This window comes from Photinus pyralis, unplaced genomic scaffold (assembly GCF_008802855.1).
Source record: "Photinus pyralis isolate 1611_PpyrPB1 unplaced genomic scaffold, Ppyr1.3 Ppyr1.4_LG6, whole genome shotgun sequence".
In the NCBI taxonomy this organism is placed as follows: domain Eukaryota; kingdom Metazoa; phylum Arthropoda; class Insecta; order Coleoptera; family Lampyridae; genus Photinus; species Photinus pyralis.
In genome coordinates, this window is record NW_022170663.1 from 21,763,094 (window position 1) to 21,783,884 (window position 20,791).

General features: G+C 43.4%; 1 protein-coding gene across 1 annotated transcript; it reads right to left on the reverse strand.

Annotated features, from left to right (window-relative positions):
- Window positions 1-12,287: 12,287 nt before the first annotated feature.
- LOC116174723 (methanethiol oxidase-like) lies at window positions 12,288-19,695 on the reverse strand. Its single transcript, XM_031492692.1, has 7 exons — window positions 19,541-19,695; window positions 13,678-14,027; window positions 13,472-13,631; window positions 13,121-13,427; window positions 12,864-13,075; window positions 12,477-12,816; window positions 12,288-12,424 (listed from the first exon to the last, which is right to left on the reverse strand). Exons 1-7 carry the CDS (start codon window positions 19,545-19,547, stop codon window positions 12,373-12,375), a joined length of 1,428 nt encoding a protein of 475 aa, XP_031348552.1. The 5' UTR covers window positions 19,548-19,695; the 3' UTR covers window positions 12,288-12,372.
- Between the last annotated feature and the right edge of the window lie 1,096 nt (window positions 19,696-20,791).

Genomic DNA, 20,791 nt, shown 5'->3' on the forward strand with positions numbered 1-20,791 from the left:
AATTCTATTCTATTCTATTCTATTCTCAGGGGAGCCCGACCGGGCAGCACTTAGGCACATCAGAGGCCCATTGTGCCTCCCCCCTTTCTTCGCAACTGAGTTCAGAGCCCGTTCCTCTCAATGAAGGATAGGACCCTGTTTAGCCTAAGTTGCTTCACCCTCCTCGGTTCCAGGTATCTGTCTCCAAGGAGTTGATATCTGTCCCTGATCAAAGCGTCACAGTGACAGACCACATGCTCGGCAGTTTCATCTGCCTCGCCACAGAACCTGCACGTGGACTCCTCCGCGAGCCCAATGTTATGCAGGTGATAGTTGACCATCCAGTGTCCCGTAAGGACACCGGTGATCTTCCTAATCTGGCTTCTATTCAGTTTTAGAAGCTTAGAAGACCCCGATTTGCCAAGGGGCCCTGTTAGAAAGGCCTTGGACTGCCGGAGTCCGGTTTGTTGTGTCCGGGGTTCCACTGCTCCTACCCGGTGCAGTTGCCTCCGAGGTTCGAATAATACACTGCGGTGGTTCAACAGGAAATGTTATCGCACAAATTAACAGAATTGACAACGACGTATATTTTTATGTAATTCAAATTCAAAATTATTTATCACGTTACTAACTCTACCGTAACTTAGTAACTGCTACAAAATACAACATTCTCCCACCTTGAGGTAGGAATATAACCTGACTCAATACAATAATTATTTCACTGCACTATTATAAATAACGTTTCGGACGCTTAATTGTACGCCCAACTCGTGAAACGCGAACTCGACTATCACTATTATCAGGTAACGACGTATTCACCTCTGGAGACCTCGATCCATGATTTGTTGGCTCCCGTACAACATCTTCAGATGTTTCTTCTGAACACTCCAACCGATAAATTCTTTGAATTGGACGCATCAAAATACCCCTGCTAGTCTTCACCCGTACAACCCGTATTTGTCCATCTGACGCAGGAAATACTTCTTTGATTATTCCCATTGGCCAGTTGAGACGCTTTGTATCGTTGTCTCCCACTAAAACAACTTCTCCAACGCAAATTGACTTACTAGTTCGTCTGCTCTGAAGAATTGCAAGCTGACCAAGATATTCGCTCCGAAAACGCTCTCTCAAAGAATCTCTCAGGACCTGGAGACGTTGTAATTTCTTTGTTAATGACTGCCTGTCGACGACATCGCAATCTACAACACTTGTGGATGGCAGTTCTCGTAGATACATCACTGGACAAAGTGCCATCAACTCTTGAGAACTGGATGAGAGAAAACTGATAGGCCGAGAGTTAATGACTGCTTCACAGTCGCAAAGAATTGTCATCAAATCTTCATAATTCAAAGAAGCTCGACCCAATACTCTTCGTAGTAGTTGTTTTATCATTCCCACCATCCGCTCACAGAATCCTCCCCACCAAGGTGCTGCTGGTGGGTTGAAACGCCATTCTAACCGTTCGCACGATGTCTCTCTTACTATTGCGTTCCAGTCAACTGTATTTAAAATATTTGCAGCACCAACAAAATTCGTCCCATTGTCTGTGTAAATCGTCTTTGGTCTCCCACGTCGAGATATAAATCTACGTAGAGCCTTGAAAAAGTTAGGTGTGGACAGAGATGTGCAGAGCTCTAAATGTACAGCCCGGTAAATTGCACAAGTGAAAACACATATCCACACCATTTCTTCATTTTTTAACACCAAAGGCCCCGCAAAATCAATTCCAACAATCTCAAAAGCTGCTGCGTCCCGAACACGATTGTTGGGTAGCGCGGGATCTTCAGTGACCATGGGCTTACTCAAATGTCTTCTGCAGATACTACACTTCCTGATTATGACAGAAATTGATCGGCGACCACCTAAAATCCAGAAGCGTTCTCGTAGAATGGCCAACAAGCCTTGCGTTCTGATGTGGCATGCTTTAACGTGAGCATCATACACTACTGCTGATACTACTGGATGTCTGGCGGGCAAGAGTATGGGACGTCGAAACTCATTCGAATCCTCTCTTTTCAAAATCTTAGTTTCCACTCGTATTAAACCATCCTCGTCAACGAAAGACGATAGCGTGGCTAAACGCTTCCGTTCGTCTCCTGTGAAAGCATCCAATTGTACAAACTTGAAAATCAAGTTCTCCGCCTTCTTCAGTTCCACCGAAGTCAGTTCTCCATCGTACTTCTGTCTAGCTCTGCAGTTGTGCAGGAATCTTAAAATCCACCCCATCATGCGCAACATCTTGCTAAACTTCGAGAAATGGTCTAAATGCCAAGTCTCGATTGAATCTGAATGTATATTCAAACAAGTTGCACATCTCGCTATCCGTTCTCCGTTTATCTCATTCTCATCACACTGCTCCGAAGAAATCGGCCATTTTTCTGGAGACTCGTACAACCAATTTGGTCCCTCCCACCAGCGAGATTCAAGCAACTTGGAGGGTAGCACGCCTCGAGATGGTAAATCAGCTGGATTTTTCGAACCTGTCACATGACTCCATTCCGTAGGCGATGATAGAGAACAAATCTCGTTAACTCTATTTGCTACGAAGATACTCCATTGTTCTCGTCGTTTAATCCACGACAGAACCGTAGTGGAATCACTCCAGAAATGAGTTTTAATTTCCTCTGCCAAACCACTAAGAACTGACTTGGACAACCGAGCTCCTATTAGGGCTGCCAGGAGTTCTAGTCTGGGTATCGTTGCTTTCTTCAAAGGAGCAATTCGACTTTTTGCAGCTAATAATCGAATGAAAACTTTTCCTTGGAAGATGCCTCTTAAAAACACCACAGCTGCGTAGGCGTTCTGGCTTGCATCACAGAATACATGCATAGTCAACTCGTTGGAATCACGGATAGAAAAATGTATCCAACGAGGGATCTTAATTTGCGCCAGAAGATGAACTTCTTCCAACCACCGTTGAAAATCCGAAGAAATCTCTTCTGTTACTTTCTCATCCCAAGACACTTTTTGTTCCCACGTCTTCCTTAGTAATAGCTTAGGCAATAAAGTAGCCGGGCATGTAAAACCCACGGGATCGAATATCTTCTGCGCAATGGATAGCATGGTTCTTTTTGACACTGGACGTGAATGAACCAGCTCACAATCCTTGATGACATCACTCGCTACACTCAGAGTGTCAGCAAACTTATCCCAAACGAGGCCTAAAATTGGAGTCAACTGGCTTCCTTCTTGCCCAGTATACTCCCACCCTCTCAATTCAAATTTTCCGAGGTTCATCACTGCCGTTGACTCGGATATAAAAGATTTAAGTTCATTCTCCTCTGATAGGCTCGTAACGCAGTTATCTACGTAGAAACTCGTTGCAAGCTTGGCCAAATTTTCGGAGGAGATCAAATGATTATGTCCCTTCGCTTTCTGAAGATGTAATTCGATCGTCGCTCCTAAGAGGAAAGGACTACAACTCAGACCAAAGACGACTCGTCGATGCCGATAGATGATTTCTCTTCCTTCAGAGTCCACCCATAAAAAACGTAGAACATCACGATCGCGGTCATCTATACTTATCTGAAGAAACGCCTTCTTAATATCAGCAGTAACTCCAAAACGTTGTTTCCTAAATCCCAATAAAAACTTGAAGCAAGCTTTTTTGTTGCTCACGATCTTGTTTTTCTTCTCCAACGACCACTGTTGAGCTTTAAAACAATTTGAACTCTCGTGCGACTTCTCACAGAAAATGCAACTGCTCACATCACAATTAACTAGCCCTACCGCCGTTGGTATTTTCTCTGCAGTCCCTTTATCAGACACATGCTTCTTTTTCTCCTTTGCTTCTTGCAAACCTAAACGTTCAACTGCCAACGATATATGCTGCTCATGCTCGACTTCCGATCGTAGGAATTTCATCAAACCTGAGAGACGCTTACTGAACGTTTCATCAGCACCCTGCATCCCTTCGAGATCACTCTCAGCAATGTCGCTGCCGTAAGCACATGAAGACCGATGCCACACCCTTAGAAGTTCTTCGGGAATGCAAGACTCTATCATCGGAAACAGCATAGCCCCCCATTTCTCAGAGGTTATGCCTAATGAGTCTAAAGCTCTAATAGGTGTTTCAAGCTGATCATAAAGACTAGCGATATCTGGTTTTGAACTTGAAGATGACGCATTATTTATGATAATTCTGAGGAGTTCTCTGATCTGAACTTCAATCTGTAGATCTTCCCTACCATAACGCGCCTTCAATGCCTTTACTATCTTCGTATAATTTTGCGAAGTTGCCGGATAGCTTTCAACAAGCATCCGTACTCGGCTATTCGAATTGGTGGCAAGCCGTAAATATTCGAACTTATCAACATCATCCAAACTTGGATCATCATGCACCTTCGTAAACTGTGACCAGAAAGGCAACCAATCCTTCACAGTGCCATCAAATTTCCTAAATTCGATTCTAGGAAGCTTAAATCTACGTCGATTTTGATGAGAACTTGTAGCACTTATCGTACTTCTGTTGCTACTATGTTCTTCGATGGCATCTACATGTTGACGGAGTTCTATGTATTTCTTCTTGTAGACTTTCGCTCCGTCCAACTCCTGAATGATTTCCGCCTCTGACATCGAAGCGTCATCTATCATAAACTCGTACACTTGTTGTTCCACTAGCTTTAAATCCTCATAAGGTTCTTGCAGAAGACTCCAACTGACTTTTATTTCATTTACTGGTTTCTTCTCAAGAATTAGACGATACAGCTCATTGGTGCAATTCGTAAACAGTACCCGCATTAGTTTACGTTGTTTCAATTTCTGTTCCATTCCTTTTTAGATGTTATCTACAACAATCTCTCAAAGAAAATGAACAACAAACGTATCTGCAAACGGCCTCTGAAGTGCGAAGACTCCGAATTCACCAGCGCAGTGTCCTGTCACGGTCGCCAAATGTTGTGTCCGGGGTTCCACTGCTCCTACCCGGTGCAGTTGCCTCCGAGGTTCGAATAATACACTGCGGTGGTTCAACAGGAAATGTTATCGCACAAATTAACAGAATTGACAACGACGTATATTTTTATGTAATTCAAATTCAAAATTATTTATCACGTTACTAACTCTACCGTAACTTAGTAACTGCTACAAAATACAAACACGGTTACTTGTTGCCACTGAGCCTGGAATTGACTGGTCAACCAATCTTTAATCCTGGCCCTAACAACGGAGGGAGCAATCCCTAGGGTAGGCTCGGGCCCGACGAAGACTCCACCACTGCCTTCGCGAGCCAACTCGTCCGCCCTTTCGTTGCCCCCTATTCCGCAGTGCGCTGGCACCCAAATCAAGCTTACCCTATTAGACTCACCTAATCTATCTAGGGTTCGCCTGCAATCAAGCGCCGTAGCTGATCGGAACCTGTCTACCGACAGGGCCCTCAACGCCGCCTGACTATCGCTGCATATGTATATATGCTTATTACGGTAACCTCTACGGAGGTTTTCCTGTGCACAGGTCATGATGGCTAACATCTCTGCCTGAAACACGGTGCTATGCTGACCAAGGGAGACGCTGACGCTGGCTCTCGGTCGATCACCATATATACCCATGCCCGTTCCCCTTTCTGTTTGGGACCCGTCTGTAAACCACACGAGCCCCTCAGGTTTGAGGAACGGGCAATCCGAGTTCAGCCACTGCTCCCTATCCGGGAGAATGACTTTATAACGCTTTGGTCTTAACAAGATAGCCCGGATCACGTCCCTCCTTGCGAGGAGGGGATCGGTCCTGAGGGTTTCCTCCCAGATCCGCCCGTGCCCAAGGCTGCCTCGATCCTTCCATTCATCCCAATCGTTTAGCCGTATGGAAGCCTTCCGAGCCTCTGCCTCCACAGCTAAGTGTAAAGGCTCTAGGCCCAGAAGTGCCTCCATGGCCAAGGTTGGCGTGGTTTTTAGGGCTCCAGTGACTCCCAGACAGGCGAGTCGCTGGACCTTTCCTAGCTGCTTCCTGTAGGTTACCCTGCGCATGGCAGGCCACCATACAAGTGCACCATACAGTATTATTGGCCTTATCACTGCAGTGTAAAGCCAGTATACCAATCGAGGGTTCAAGCCCCATGTACAACCAAAAGCCCTTCTGCATGCCCATAGACATGCAGTGGCCTTTTTGCTTATGCGCTCAATGTGCCCTTTCCAGGTCAGGCGGGAGTCAATGATGACTCCCAGGTATTTCACTGACCTGGTCAGACCCAGTTGACGTCCTCGAAGAGCGAGTCCAGCAAGATCCGCTCTCCTTCTATTCGTGAATGAAACAACCTCGGTCTTTTCCGGGTTAACGGAAAGGCCATGGCTACTGCACCACCTATCCACCTGTTCGAGAGCCCCCTGCATGAGCTCTTTCACGGTGTTTGGAAACTTCCCAGTTATGACGATCGCGAGATCGTCCGCGTATCCCTGTGTATACGCTCCCCCCTCGTTCAAGGTGCGGAGGAGCCCGTCTAGTACCAGGCACCACAGAAGTGGAGACAACACCCCACCCTGCGGACATCCTCTAGTAACCGATGAGCTCATCTCCGTCATCCCAATTGAGGATATAATGACTCTGATGCTTTCGAGCATGGCTCGGATCCATCTTACGATCGACCCATCAATACCAAAGCTCTCAGCAGCCTCACTAATCGAATTGAACGTGGTGTTGTTAAACGCACCCTCGATATCTAAAAACGCTCCCAGAGCTATCCCCCCGGAAGACATTCCCTTTTCCAGCCTGCACACCAGGCTGTGTAGAGCCGTCTCCGTGGACATACCAGCCCTGTAAGCATGTTGGAACGGATGTAGTGGTCTACTAACCAGTACGCCATTCCTTATGTATGCATCCACCAGCTTCTCCACCGTTTTTAGAAGAAACGATGATAGGCTGATGGGCCTATAGTCCTTCGCCACGTCATATTTAGCACGACCCGGCTTAGGTAGGTACACAACTCTTACCTTCCTCCAGCTTTCGGGGATATACCCTAAAGCCAGAGAGGCTCTGAAGAGATGCAACAAGTGTAAGAGCAGCGGCTCCAGGCCCTTCTGTAGAAGAGCCGGGAATATCCCATCCGGTCCTGCACTCTTAAATGGGCTGAACGTGCTGACCGCCCATCTCAGAGATCCCTCGGTAACCACCCGGGATGCTACCTTCCAGTTGATCGACCTTACACCGACCCGAGTAGCTCCCTTTGGTGGGTCCGAAGTTAAGTAGTCCCCGGAGCCTGGAAAGTGTGTTTCCAGGAGACATGTGAGAGCCTCACCCGCGGTAGCCGTATATCTACCGCATGGAAGCCTCAGTGTCCCCACCTTTTGCCCCGGGTCCTTCAAAAGGATTTTACGAAGTTTTTGAACTTCAGGAAGACCTTCCATGTTACCACAGAAAGTCCTCCAAGATCCTCGTTTCGACCTCCGAATATGGTCCTTATACCTGCGCTGGGAGATCTTAAGATCTTCCCAGTCCGCAGGTAACTTAGTTCGCATGGCCCTATTAAAGAGCCTGCGAACCTCCTTACGAGCCTTTTCAAGGTCTGAGTTCCACCAAGGTGTTCTCTTCTTCCCTCGAAAGGTACGCAGTTTACAGCTGTCCTCATAGGACGCTGTTATGGCGTCGCTTACTAATGCGGCCGCCTCTTCCACCTGCCCTGCTTTCCGACAGAGCAAAAGGTGGTCTATCCAACCGGTCCGACAGTTTTGCCACATAGCAGTCCCAGTCAGTGGATCGGGGATTCCGAAACATGCAGGGCCCGCAGTGCAATGCCAGGTTCAGTTGGAAAAGAATGTGCCTGTGGTCCGAAAGCGACGGTTCATCAGACACTCTCCAATTCGTGATCATGTGAGCTATTGAAAAGGAGCCCAGCGTCAGATCAATGACCTCCTGCCTCCGCGCTGTGACGAAGGTAGGGGCTGCTCCCTGATTTAAAACATTCAAATCAGTTGTTTGCAAGTACTCCAGAAGGTGGTCGCCCCTCGAGTTCGTGTCCGTGCTGCCCCACACAACATGGTGTGCGTTTGCATCACAGCCAACCACAAGAGGGAGCCCATTACTTCGACAGTACTCTATCAACTCAGCCAGCTCCTTGGTTGGTGGAGCCCCTTCTGAGTCGTACGGGAGATAGGCGGAGCAGACCACCAAGTGCCTGCCCCGTCCTCTGTCATCTTTCAGCTGAAGTCGTAGAGCTACGAGATCCCTGAAACAAAAATCAGCCATTAGATAAGACTCGATTCGTCTATCGACATAAATGCAAGTCCTCGGGTTCAGTTGGCTGTCCCTCTTATAATAAAGAGAGTCCTCCACCTGGCCCAGACCTCTTACTCGTCCCTTGTAAACCCAAGGTTCTTGTATGAGGCATACGCCTGTCTGCTTTACAGCAAGTTGACGACCTATTAGACAGGTCGCCGCCTTACTGTGCTGCAAATTGCTCTGTAAGAAGGTTACTTTGTCCATCACTGATGTACTAGGTTCCCTCCTCCGTTAGCGATGCCGACGGTTTCGACCCCTGGTCGGAGCCAAGAACCGCCACACGAGCCAAAAGCTCGCTGACATCTTTCTCGATCTCTTCGGGCGCCGGGAGCAATCCCGTCGCCTCTTCGAGATCAACACTGCGAGGTTGAGCCCCCTCCGTCGCAACGGAACTAGGTCCCGCTGCTTCGGTGGAGCTCTCTCCCTTACCTTGCGCAGCCGGAGCACCCGCTTTCGTCACAAAAGTGACGCGCGAGACCCCCGCGTGCGCCTGAAAGTTCTGTCGCTGGAGTGCCTGATAGGACGTCTCATCGACACCAAATGCGAGGAGAATCCTACCAGGCTCCTCCCTGCGAAAGAACGTCCTCCATAGACTAGTCCTGAAACCAGGATTTTGCCTCTGGAGGCGCTTCAAAATGGTGTCCGTGTCATCCGGGAGCCCGTACAACACAGCCATCACCTTGGTTACCCTCGGGACGTGCCTCTGAACTTTCAGCGACGCGCCATCCCAGGGCCTGATAAGAGGGACGGTCCTCTCCAACCAGTCCAAGGTCCACTGGTCCTCGCATTCGGCCACGATGGCACCCTGCGGATTCCAGCGGAACCCTGCCAGCCGAGGAAAGGGCCCTCCCTCCATCTGGTCTACGACTGCATTCAATGCAGCCATAATGCACCTCGACTGAGCCTCAGAGATGTCCACCTCCGGGTATGAAACCGGAACGACGGCCACCTTAAGCCCTGCCGCAGCGACTTGCCCATAAGTTCGTGGTGCACCCTTGGGTGCATCAGAACCTCTAGGCTTCTTCTCAGGCTGCTTTGAGCCAGACCCTGGAGTGCTTCCCTCTGATCTGAGACGCTTAGTCCCTGACGTCGGGTTGCCCCCCTGAGCCAACGACCCAGACGCAGCCTTAGGCTTTGGCGCAGGGCCCGCTTGACCCGAGGTTTTACCCTCGAGCCGGCGCTTCCTGGCCATCGCCTTCTGTGCGCCAGTCCTATTCTTCTTGCGAATAGGAGCTGACCCACCACCAGGTCCTTGGGTAAGGCCCTGCGTTGGAGCCGTCCCCTCTATCGAGGAGCCTGCCCCGTTACCGGACCCCTTTTGAGGGCCCGGCTTGTTGGTCCCCTCTGACGAGGAGCCCAGAAAGGTTTTGTTAGAAGATTCCATACAATTCCCACGAGTAGTGCGGAAATGCGGTCTCACCTGGGCAGAGCCGCTTGCCCAGGGCTTGGCTGCCAGCCCCTTCCCGAAGGAAAGGAGCCACCACTCGGAGGTCGCCCGGTATCCGAGGGGCACCGTTATCGACACTGCACCCAAGTGCCACGCAGTCCTCGGCACGGTCGCTAACACCTTGACTTGGGAGGTTGGTCCGCGGCGACGACCTTCGTCGCTACCAGTCTGGGTTTTAGCCCCGACGAGCCACTTATAATCGTCACTACCCACACCGAAGCACGAGTCACGTACGATCATTCAAGTGTCTGTATGGGCTTTCCCCTATCCGCCACCCGGGGACGCGCCCGATGGGTGCCTAACCACACGGGAAACCAAATTAAAAGAAAGATAGAAATCTGCACAACCTCGGCCGGCGAAAATAGGAACTGTTTGTAAAAGAGATCGTATAACATTCAGCTGTCCTCTGGTGCCGAAAATAAGGATTAGGATATAACAAATTTACTACAGGATAACTTACATGTAAACTAAAGAATTACAATACCTAGATGGCGTAAGAATATCAAATTTAGATTTCGAAATTTAAATAAAATCGTAAACACGTCTCTGAAGCTTAGCAAAAGATTGTCTCCTTTCCGATCGGTTTAAAAAGTTAATGTGGACGATTAAAGTGTCTGTCGTTTTCTTGGAAACAGCTGATCGTATTGATGCAAATTATAAATCACTAAGAGCACAACGACAGCACTACATGATGTAATCCACGTACTGTCGTTAGTGCTTTTTAATGGTCGTGCTAACATCACGAACCTGCCTTTGAGAGTTTCCAGATAATTGTACTGAAAGTTTTGGTTACCAAACAGACGCCGTTTACTTCCAGGGTCCACTTGCCGTTTATGAGTACCTCATCAATAAATATGTCTCGTCCAGAGGATTCATTTTGCCTTTGTGATTACGCTCCTCTCCGACACGTCGTTTTCGAGATATTCGCTCTTAAACTTTTGACTTCATCAATGGATGTATTTTCTCCAGATCGCCCTTGATAAGTACCTCTTCCGACACTTCGCTCTTATGATTTGAGGGATTATAACCGGTCACGATAAAGGATCGGAGAGAAGGACTTTAGTTGGTTGAAAGTAATTATTTTCGTTGAGATTTCTCATTTGAGTACCGTGAAGGGTAAAACCAGTACCCCCTCCCTCCCAACTCTCCATTCTGATAATGGATAAGGGGGAATGGGGGTAGTTGATAGAACAACTGCTTTAGGTGATACTTTTATAGTTAGAATACCATGAAAGTCAAAACCAATTTCTACTATAAACGTCAAATACCCAAAATACTCTATTTCTAAAACGCCAAATTTTAGGTTAAAGACACCACGGAATAGAGATACAGGGTGTTGCATATAAGTATGTAAAACAAGTATAAATGGTGCACAACTCTTGTGCAGACGTCTCAATCACCCTTTGTGAGTACCCTCTTCCGACAATCCGTTGTTGAGGTATAAGGGAATATACCCGATCACGATAAGAGGTCGGGTAGGAGGGCTATGGTTGGTAGAAATTAATTCCTTTCGTTAATACCTTTCATTAGAGTACCATGAAGGATAAAACTAGTTGTTCCACTCCCCCCCTCTCCCTCCACCCCGTACTTTGATAAGAGGACAGAAAGAAGGGCAGTGGTTGGTAGAAAACGTTTCCTTTCGTTGAGACCTGTAATTAGAATACAATGAGAGATAAAATAAATTTTTAACGCCTGCCCCCCTCAGGCCCCGTCGCTCACTGATCTTGAAAAAGAGTCGCACGGGAGAGTTATAGTTTGTACAAACCAATTTATTTCGATGAAACCTTTCATTAGAATACCATGAAGGGTAGAACATGTGTTTACCCCCCCCCCCCCTCATTTTCTAATGTTTAACTTGGCACCACTAAAGGCATGCGTATGCAAAATCTGAGACCAATTGGTTGTCGTATGTAAAAGTTATGCACGTTTTACTTTCAAAAACAGCATCTCAGGCCCCCCTTTTAGACAGCAAAATTTGATCCCCGTCTGGCACACCTTCAAGGTATAGGGTACCTACTGCCGTCTGGCACACCTTCAAGGTATAGGCTACCTACTGCAAAAAATTCCAGGACTCTAGGACCATTCCCTAGAAGTAGTTCAAACCGGTAGAAGTGGGTCCGGACGGACGGACGGACGAACAAAACGCAAACAATAGCTCATTTTTTTAATTCTTAAAAAATGCGCTAACAATTGATAGTAAAGGGGATTAAAACAAGCATTTTTTCCAAATCCACCGAGGGTCCAGCGTGTTTCGTTTGGGCGCCACTCTCAAAAAAGTGGTGGACTTCTGTGGTAGAGTTACAAATACTTGTGGCAGGTCTTTCAATAGATTTTGAAGTACGCCCTTTCCGATTTTGCAAAATTTTTTTCAAAATTCATACCTAGAAAGGGGGCAGCCCTACATGGGGCTGCGAAAAAATTCTGATTTCGACGAAATTTGGTATTTGGCAGTTTTTGAATATGAAAATCACGAATCTGAAATTAGTCTTTTGAAAATTCGAAAAAATACACTTGCAATTCTTGGCCGTGCAACTAAAATGAAGAGAATTCCATGAAATTTGATTGTTTGAACAGTTTTTTTGAAATTACAATTCAAACAAGAATTATACTCATTTTTGTAATATTTTATATATACAAAAATACCAAAATATCCATATTTCTGTTATGCTTTACAATTTTAATAAATCAAATTCATAACCATCGACAAGTAACATAGCAACAATCACCAGAATATACATCTTTTAACACTCGTCCACTAGCCAAATATCGGATGTTACGTCTCCACCAGGGTAGCTGCAATCAAGTGACTCAATTTTTAAGCATTAGGTTCAACCAGCGTACATACCGCATTTCGTGAGGCAACAGAGGACCGTCCGGCTCGCCATTAAACTCTACCAAGAAATCCTTGTCTAGCGACATCCCGCCGTTTTTAACGTCGACATCTAATTTTGCCATAAATCCCCCCTTTTCGATCATATCGGGGTAAAACTGGCGATCCCACGCGGAAAATAAGCTCGAAGTAACATACAGGCGTGTACCATCCAAAGACAACTGCAGCATCTGCGGCGATCCATACAGGCGTTTACCTTTTATGAATACGGGATCGGGTTGAGAGGACAATTCTTGGTCTTCCACGACAGTTATCTTCGAATCGCTCAAAATTGAGCCTCCCAGAAACACTTGGCCTACAATCATCGCGGTAATCATTAGTCGCACAGCAGGGTTGACGCACCCGTTAGTTTTGGGTTTTTACGGTCAGTGATATCGTATTGCCTTACATCTCCGTGCAACCAATTGCTGAAGTAAAGGTACTTATCATCCAGAGAGATTATTATGTCGGTCATTAGTCCTGGCATGTTCTCCCCGACCCAGCCGGAAACCTTCTTCGGCGGTACCGAGATGACCTTATGCGTATCCCAAGTCCCATCGTCCTTCTTGTAGAATCTGCGGTACTTTTCATTAATTGGGGTTTGCACAATGAGCAATTACCTGAAGACGTTAGCGGTGACGGCGCATCCAACGTAACCTTGGCTTTCTCTGGGATTGTGCAAGAAGCGCGTTTCGAGTGGTGCAAAGCCGTCTCTTCCAAGATCGATCACCTGTTTCAGTTGCCGTGTCTTCCACGAGTAAACGTTGATCGACTTGCCGTAAATATCGTCAGTTGCGACGTCATCGAAGGAGAAGCCTCGCTTGAAGACCTTCGGTGAAGTCCATTCCGACGCAATCAAGACGTCGTGGAAAGGCTGATACCAGTAATCGTAACCAAAACTAGCGGTTTTCCCATCGGTCCACGTCCCTAGTAATTGCAATTAAAAACTGTGGCAATGCCTAATAATTTACCTTTCACTTTGTACGTCTTCGCGTCGATTAGGACAAATTCGCCCTTGCCATTCTCTTGATTATCACCCATTGTCGAAATCATGATTTCGCCGGAAGGCAGACAGTGGGTGGTGTGCGGGTAGGACAGGTCCAAAGCGCTTAGTTCGCTTGGTTCGATAACCTAAAAGAGATCTCATCGACTAATTACATGGGGAAGATGAGGTTACCTTGTGTATTTCTGGAGCTCTTTCGTTTTTACCGGTATCCACAACATAAATGCGTTTTGACGTCAGGCTGGGCATGATTAATTTATCTCGTTTCAAGGAGTGATGGCATCCTTTAACATTGTGGCAGCTGGAGCAAACATTCCAGCCAGTGTGATGAAGCTCATCGTTGGGATAACGGGTGTACGTTCTGTGGATGATCTTGCAGTAAGTAGGTGACTTCGGATCTACGTCGACCGTAGCCAAGAGATCGTGCTTGCCTTCCGTACTGTTTGGTTGAACGCATACCACGTAAAGAATCTTTTCGCGTGGACCTTTCGTCATTGCGTCTAGTGGAGTTGCGTATCCTGGACCTGCGGCAAAATTGATAATGATATACTTTGCACGATTTACCGCATAATTTTGATGGTAGTAAAACGCGATTGTATGCTGATTTTTTTAAAGTTATTTCCTATAAAGTTAAAGCCAATAATTCTAGTTTTAAGTAACCTTTAAATGAATGAAACTATTTACTACCCAATGGTCCTCATGCCGTCTAAGTCTATTGCAAAATTTTCTTTGACGGCAAAAGTGCCATTTTTTTCATATTTATGAATATTTCCTGCCTTATTTCCAAAATAATTCTAGAATATTCTCGTCATGCATATATTTAATTCAATTAATAAATGATACATGAAAGGTCTTACCTGAAAGTACTCTGACAATTGAGGTTCATTAACAGAGGAATATTGTTGCACATTTTTACATCTTTACTCAACGAAATCATTTCATTTCCCCTAAACATTTCTACCCAGTAAGGTACTCTAGAACAGAATGTGATTGACCGACCCCCCAAGCACTTGCTTTACAAGTAAAATATCCATTCGCTCTTTATTTATTACTTCCTAGAAACTATAGTGAATCGAGCGCAAGCCACGAGTTTTTTTTATGTTAATGCTTTCGTTGCACAAACAAAGTTTGTGTATTTAGTCACGATATACAAGCCATCACAGGGGTTATAAAACTGAAACACCCATCTGAAGAATCAAAAGAATTCAAAAAATATTAAGATTCTGAAAAACTTTACGGTTCTGAAGAGTTAGAAAATAAAATAAAAATACGAAAAATCGCGTACGATTTTCAGTAGGGGAACTTTTGATACTCGCATTCGTAAACATGACCTTTAATCCGGCTCATATTCAATAGCACTGATCCTTGATCTCGTAGAAATCGATTGGCGAAGGTCTCTTCTCGTTCGCGGGGACTATCGTAGGGCAGACGGGCGGAAGACACACAAGAGGAATTTCTCTCGAAAAATTCCTCTAAAAACGAAAACAAGTATCAATTGTGCACAACTCTTGTGCAGATAAAGCGCATTTTTTTAACCGAAATAGGTTTTGTTTTGACATCACCAATGGATATATTTCTTGCAGACGCCTCAACCGCCCTTTGTGAGTACCCTATTACGACAATCCGTTCTTGAGGCATAAGGGAATATACCCGATTACGATAAGAGGTCGAGGAGGAGGGCAATGGTTAATTTCGTTGAGACCTTTCACGTCTTATTTTCAGTATCTCAGGAAATAATTCGTGGGGAGGGGGGCCCATTTTAGACAGCGAAATTTGATGGCCGTCTGGCACACCTTCAAGGTATAGGCTACCTACTGCAAAAAATTCCAGGCCTGTAGGACCATTCCCCTAGAAGTAGTTCAAAACGATAGAAGTGGGGCCGGACGGACGGACGGACGGACGGGCAAAACGCAAACAATAGCACAGCAGAAGTTCTAAACATCGAAATATTTCGAAAAACTGCAGATTTCGAAAATCCCTAAGAATCTGAAGAATGAACTTGAAGGATTCGAAGAAACCCAAAGATCCAAAGGACCATAAAAACTTGAAGAAAATGAACAAATGTAAAAATGAGAAGAATTGGGGAGAACCTAAAACATCCGAAGAAACGACTGAACCCAAAGAACCTGAGAAATCTAAAGAATTGAAAAAACTGAAAAATCTAATGGATAAAACTGGACAGCATCAAGTATCCGAATAAGTCGCAGACTTTACAGAATCCTAATAACAGGAGAAACAAGAACAGTCTAAAGAAGCGGAAGAATCCAAAAAGTAGGAAAAAAAATTTGAACAATCTGATTCATGAGAAGCTTCCAAAGGTTTTAAAGCGGTCGATTCTAAAGAATAGCAAATATCCATAAAAATGAGAAATAATCGAAAAAACCGAAGAATATGAAACGTAGGAAGGACATGAAGGATTAAAAAAATTAGCACAATCCTATTACACGAAACATTCCAAAGAGATCCAAAGAATTTGAATTTGAAGAATGAAAAACAGTCTGACAAACCAAACAATCTAAAGGATCTGAAGAAAAATCTGAGAGCTCAAGGAGCTTTAAAATAATCATTACGAGTTTTTGATATCTGAATGTTAAAAACCGTATAATAATCCAAGCTTAGTCGAGAAACGACTGCGCAACTCAAAACCAAAAATCAAAACTTCCGTCAAAGCTAACGGAAGTACATGGCACATGACCATCAAGTCTAGTCTGTGTGTCGCTTTAAGGATCGGCCAACACGAGAATAGCTCTAGGGACTTGATTGATTATAAGGAGGGAAAAGAGCTATTGAAATCATTCCAGGATATGTACGCACTTACGTCCTTACTTCTTTTCTAATTTGCATTTTACAATTTTTCAACCCGTACGACATCGGGGAATTATATCTTTTTTATTATACCTGAATCACAATCTCCGTTTTAAACACTCAAATGCGTGCGAAAAAGGGCCTTTAAAACACACGTGCTTTAAAGTTGCTAAGTAACGATACTTTAAGTATGACTTTTGGAACTGTCATCTGGGTGAAATAAAAAATCTTCCTAAGTCGCTTTCTGTAAATGCAGAATATTTCTTTGGCTTGTACCTATCCTTTGGTTGAAGCTTTTACAAACGCGCGTAATGCTTCCAAATTTGTTCCACTTTTTAGTCCCAGCAATAAGTGAAGTTTTGAATGAATGCACCAAAAGATAGAAGATTTAAATACCTTTGACATTTCCTTCATATATGCCAGCATTATCGATGCATTTAAGACTTTATTCGTAAGTAACTTCCTATTCATCCTTGGAAACAACTTTTCATATGCTTGATAATAGGCTTTACTGGATTGAGATTTTACACCTACCAACGTTTGTTTAGATAAGCGATTTAATGGACGGTGTATTATCTTTTTCAACGAAAATCGTTTTATTCACAAAGACGACGATTTTTATAAGCAAACGTCAAGTGACATTTCCATGGCAATCGTGAAATTACGAACACCCAGCCCACTTAATTAGACATGTATTCGAGTATAACGTCAATATGACTTCATTGTATTTCCTATTTTTAAATTATACTGCAGGTATAATAAAAAATACTATAAGATACACGTGTATAATTGGTCTTTAAAGCACTTGCAACGTTAAAGGCACTCCGCTTTGCGTCGTGCCCTTAAACTCGTTGCGCGTGCTTTAAAGACTTGATTATACACTTGTATCTTAATATACTATTTCATAATCGTGAGGTAACATCGATATTTAAATTATTGCGCTACCATTTCACGGAAATTAATGTATTAAGACTGCTACGTAACGGATCCGACATTCACACCAAGGGCTCACGGTACGAAGAATACACAAAATCAGTCCTGTGATATATCACTAGCGTTAAACATAACATACAATTAACGCAAAATAACGTTTTTCTGGTAGATAACCTGCACCTGCACCTTGACGCTTCTAAATCATCACAGGGCTGAATACATCATTTTTGTGAATGGTTAAGAGCTCAGGCAGCTGCATTAGGGCATGATCTGCCTCACCATAACAACAATATAGGGGTATGTGCAAGGTTTCGGTTCAGACTCCCGGCTTTGGCTAAGGGTTTTGAGATTCATTCCATAACAGTTTTCATAAAACATAAAAATTCAAATGAAGTCGCGAAAAATAGTCACTGCAAACAAATCTAACAAATATATTACGCCCCCACATAAAACAAACTCCCCGACTCATCGTACAAGCCGATAACAAATATCGTGATTGAACTTTGAAGTCACCTGGGAATTGTTAATAAATACATGTGAAAAGTTCCATAGCACTCTAACTGCATGCACATCTTAGATACCCTAAATTGTCCAAACTCCATTTATATTAATCTCCAATGAAAGCCACCCACACCTGGGGAAAATTCCACCCTACTAAGTACTATATCTTTAACATTCCTTTAACAGATAATAAAATCCACCCTGTAATAAAAATATGCTAACATTAGTTTAGCTAAAAGGAAATTCCTCAAAGCGATTGCATCATAATTCGTAGTAGTTTTTAAAACGTAAATGAAGTGACATTCGCAATGAAACTTCTACGTACATGCGAAAACATTCCGTATGTGCTATCTATAACAAATAAACAAAGCTACCTATTCCTAAATAAGGTCCTTACCTCAACTGTTGCCAATTCAAATTAATAAAAGCCTAATAAAGGGATAAGTTGCTAACACAAAACAATTACCCTACATCCTATGCTAACTACAGTAATTACAATGTACATGTATCTGTATTTGCGAATCAAACGCATACACTCATTGAGAGCAGCCATTCTTCTGCCGCGTCCACTAAAACTTCGCAGCTTTCTCCTTTTAGCTCGAGCGTTTTTTCCCATAATAGAATGCATAAAAGCGGAAACGATCAAATTCAAAAACTATTAAATTTGTTACAGCAGAAGCCTAGGGCCTTTTACCAGCTTTGAAAATCTTTGAAAATCAATGGGTGTCTTTAAAACATGTCTCACAGTTTGTAAGGGCTTGCAAAGGCCTTTTCCTGGCTCTATAAGAATGTTCTAAAAGCTTTCAGAGTTCTTAAAAACATTTAAAAAGCTTTAACAGTCTCCATGAGGATCTACAGGTTATGGAGGATCTGGAATGGTCTTCTAGAGACTTCTGAAAATCACGCCAGAATCCCAAACAAACAATTAATAGCAATAATACTTTAGATGATTGCCATGTAACGAATTGGGGTTCTGACACTCCAGAACTCCGATTACAATTGCACAATTTTATAAATGGGGAGCTAGCATGCGTCATAGAAAAGTTTGCTGATTATGAGATACGAGTAGATTGATGAAACTTCTCAGCTAATGGGTCAAATTTGGAAATACAATACACAATTGCACTAGAATCTTGATAAAGGTGCAAGGTCCAACTCCTAAGAAGCTGATGTCATAAATTGATCTCTGAAGAAAGCAAATGTGTCGAATCCTTGTACAGCTAAAATGTTGTATACGTTATCGAGTAACTGTATTATGATAAATTCGGTATTGCAAGAAAAAGTGCTGACCAATAGTATTGTGATGTAATCTGCGTTTAGATAAGGTAGATCTTAGTTGTACAGATAAAGGACCAGCGGCCAGCGCAGGACTGGTAAAAAATGAAATTACTGCCACCACAAATATTTCTTGCATAATGTCCATTTTCATATCTGGTAAGTTGTCGACGTTTCTTTAATGTGTACCAATTCAAAACTGATTTGATTCAAGAAATACTGACAAAGTGAAATAAACATCTCATAAAGGATAAGGTAAGGCTTATCTTTATTGGAGTTGCAGTTCTCTAAATTAAAGCAGATTATGTATTGGAATTTGCAAAAAATTCCCAAATCTTAGCAAGTACCTCCTCCTCAATTTAAAAAAAATCTGCACCTACGTCCCTTATGTACATTAAGTTTCTAAACAACCGAAACTGAGTAAATGCCGTTAGTAATGAGAGCCACAGTTCACTGTCAAAACATAAATGCCTAATCTAATGGATAATGAAAAATGGTAAAACAATAAACATTGTACGCTTACCTGACATTTTTGTACCAAATTTACTGGGCACAACAAACGAACCAAGGCTATTGTGCGCCTCGCGATACTCAAGTGTATGTACTGTACCTAACCTTGACCATTTATTTATATTGCACGATAAAAATTTAATCTAATATTTAAACTGTGGGCGGTTGCTTGGCGAGACAAGAGGTTTTGGTCAGTTGAATGTGGTGGTGCGAAACAAACATATTTATTTTGCCATAGGACGTGACTTCGACTTTAGTTCATCATGAGGAATTTCGGTAGCCTGTGGCGTTTTTTTTATTGACCTGTATTTCGAAGGTTAAACAATGTTCGTCTACTCCCTGATGAGAAGTAAGACCTGCGCCTTTCAGAATTACTTTAACAAATTTCCCATGTCTTTCCATCCTGACCTTAGACTTCCTTTTTTCGTACTCTTTTTATTGCAGGTTTTTCAAATAAAGCAACATGCGAAATATTATATGTTATATAATATTATAATAACGTAATATCAAAAAAATCGACCTAGAGCGGTGTGACTTTCAAAGGTGTTTGAAATGGCATTACATACTCATCTATGGCCCCCTTTAAGATCATGAATTTCAGCATTTCAACACGGATTTGTAAAAAAAAAATCGCTAATTAACGTACTCCCCGTCATGTGGAAGGTATTACACCGGTTATTGATAGTCGTGGTGAAATAGAAGTTATCTATCCTGATGGATTTAATAAGTTTCAATAGCCCACTTCCAATGCTTTTTGCTTCATATATCTCCAATAGATTAAAAGTCTCTTATCATGAATACCACTCAAACTATTTCAGGGCTACTTCGGGAGTGCCACAGGGCTCAAACCTAGGACAGCTACTATTAATATTTTTGTGAATCACCTCCTGGACGGCCTTAAAGATTACCGTTTCGGCCATACACCACTTCTACCAGGGTGCCATTTGCTTAAAAGTTCTATGATGCTGCAGTTATTTCAATATTCCATTTTAAAGCTTAACCAATTCCCTAATCAATCCTAAAATTAGTTCTAGTTTATCAATCTGGGGACCACATCTTGTTTCATTGGAACATTATGTTTAATAAGCAAATTTGTTTAAAATCTAAATATTCAAAGCGTTATCTAATTTTTGCAATAAATTCATACTTATCACTGTGCAAAATTTTATTTCAATACGGCTAATTTCTACATTAGAAAAAAATTATTCTAATAGCTCAAAAAAATGTAAGAATAATTAGTGCTTAATTTCTGCATAAGAAAAAA

What these genes read in the sequence shown, in the direction of transcription:
- LOC116174723 (XM_031492692.1), bottom strand. An exon ending in GAGCTCCAGAAATACACAAG is followed by an intron (nt 13,632 to 13,677) that starts GTAACCTCATCT and finishes GATCTCTTTTAG; the next exon opens with GTTATCGAACCAAGCGAACT. An exon ending in TAAAAACCCAAAACTAACGG is followed by an intron (nt 12,817 to 12,863) that starts GTGCGTCAACCC and finishes CGATGATTGTAG; the next exon opens with GCCAAGTGTTTCTGGGAGGC.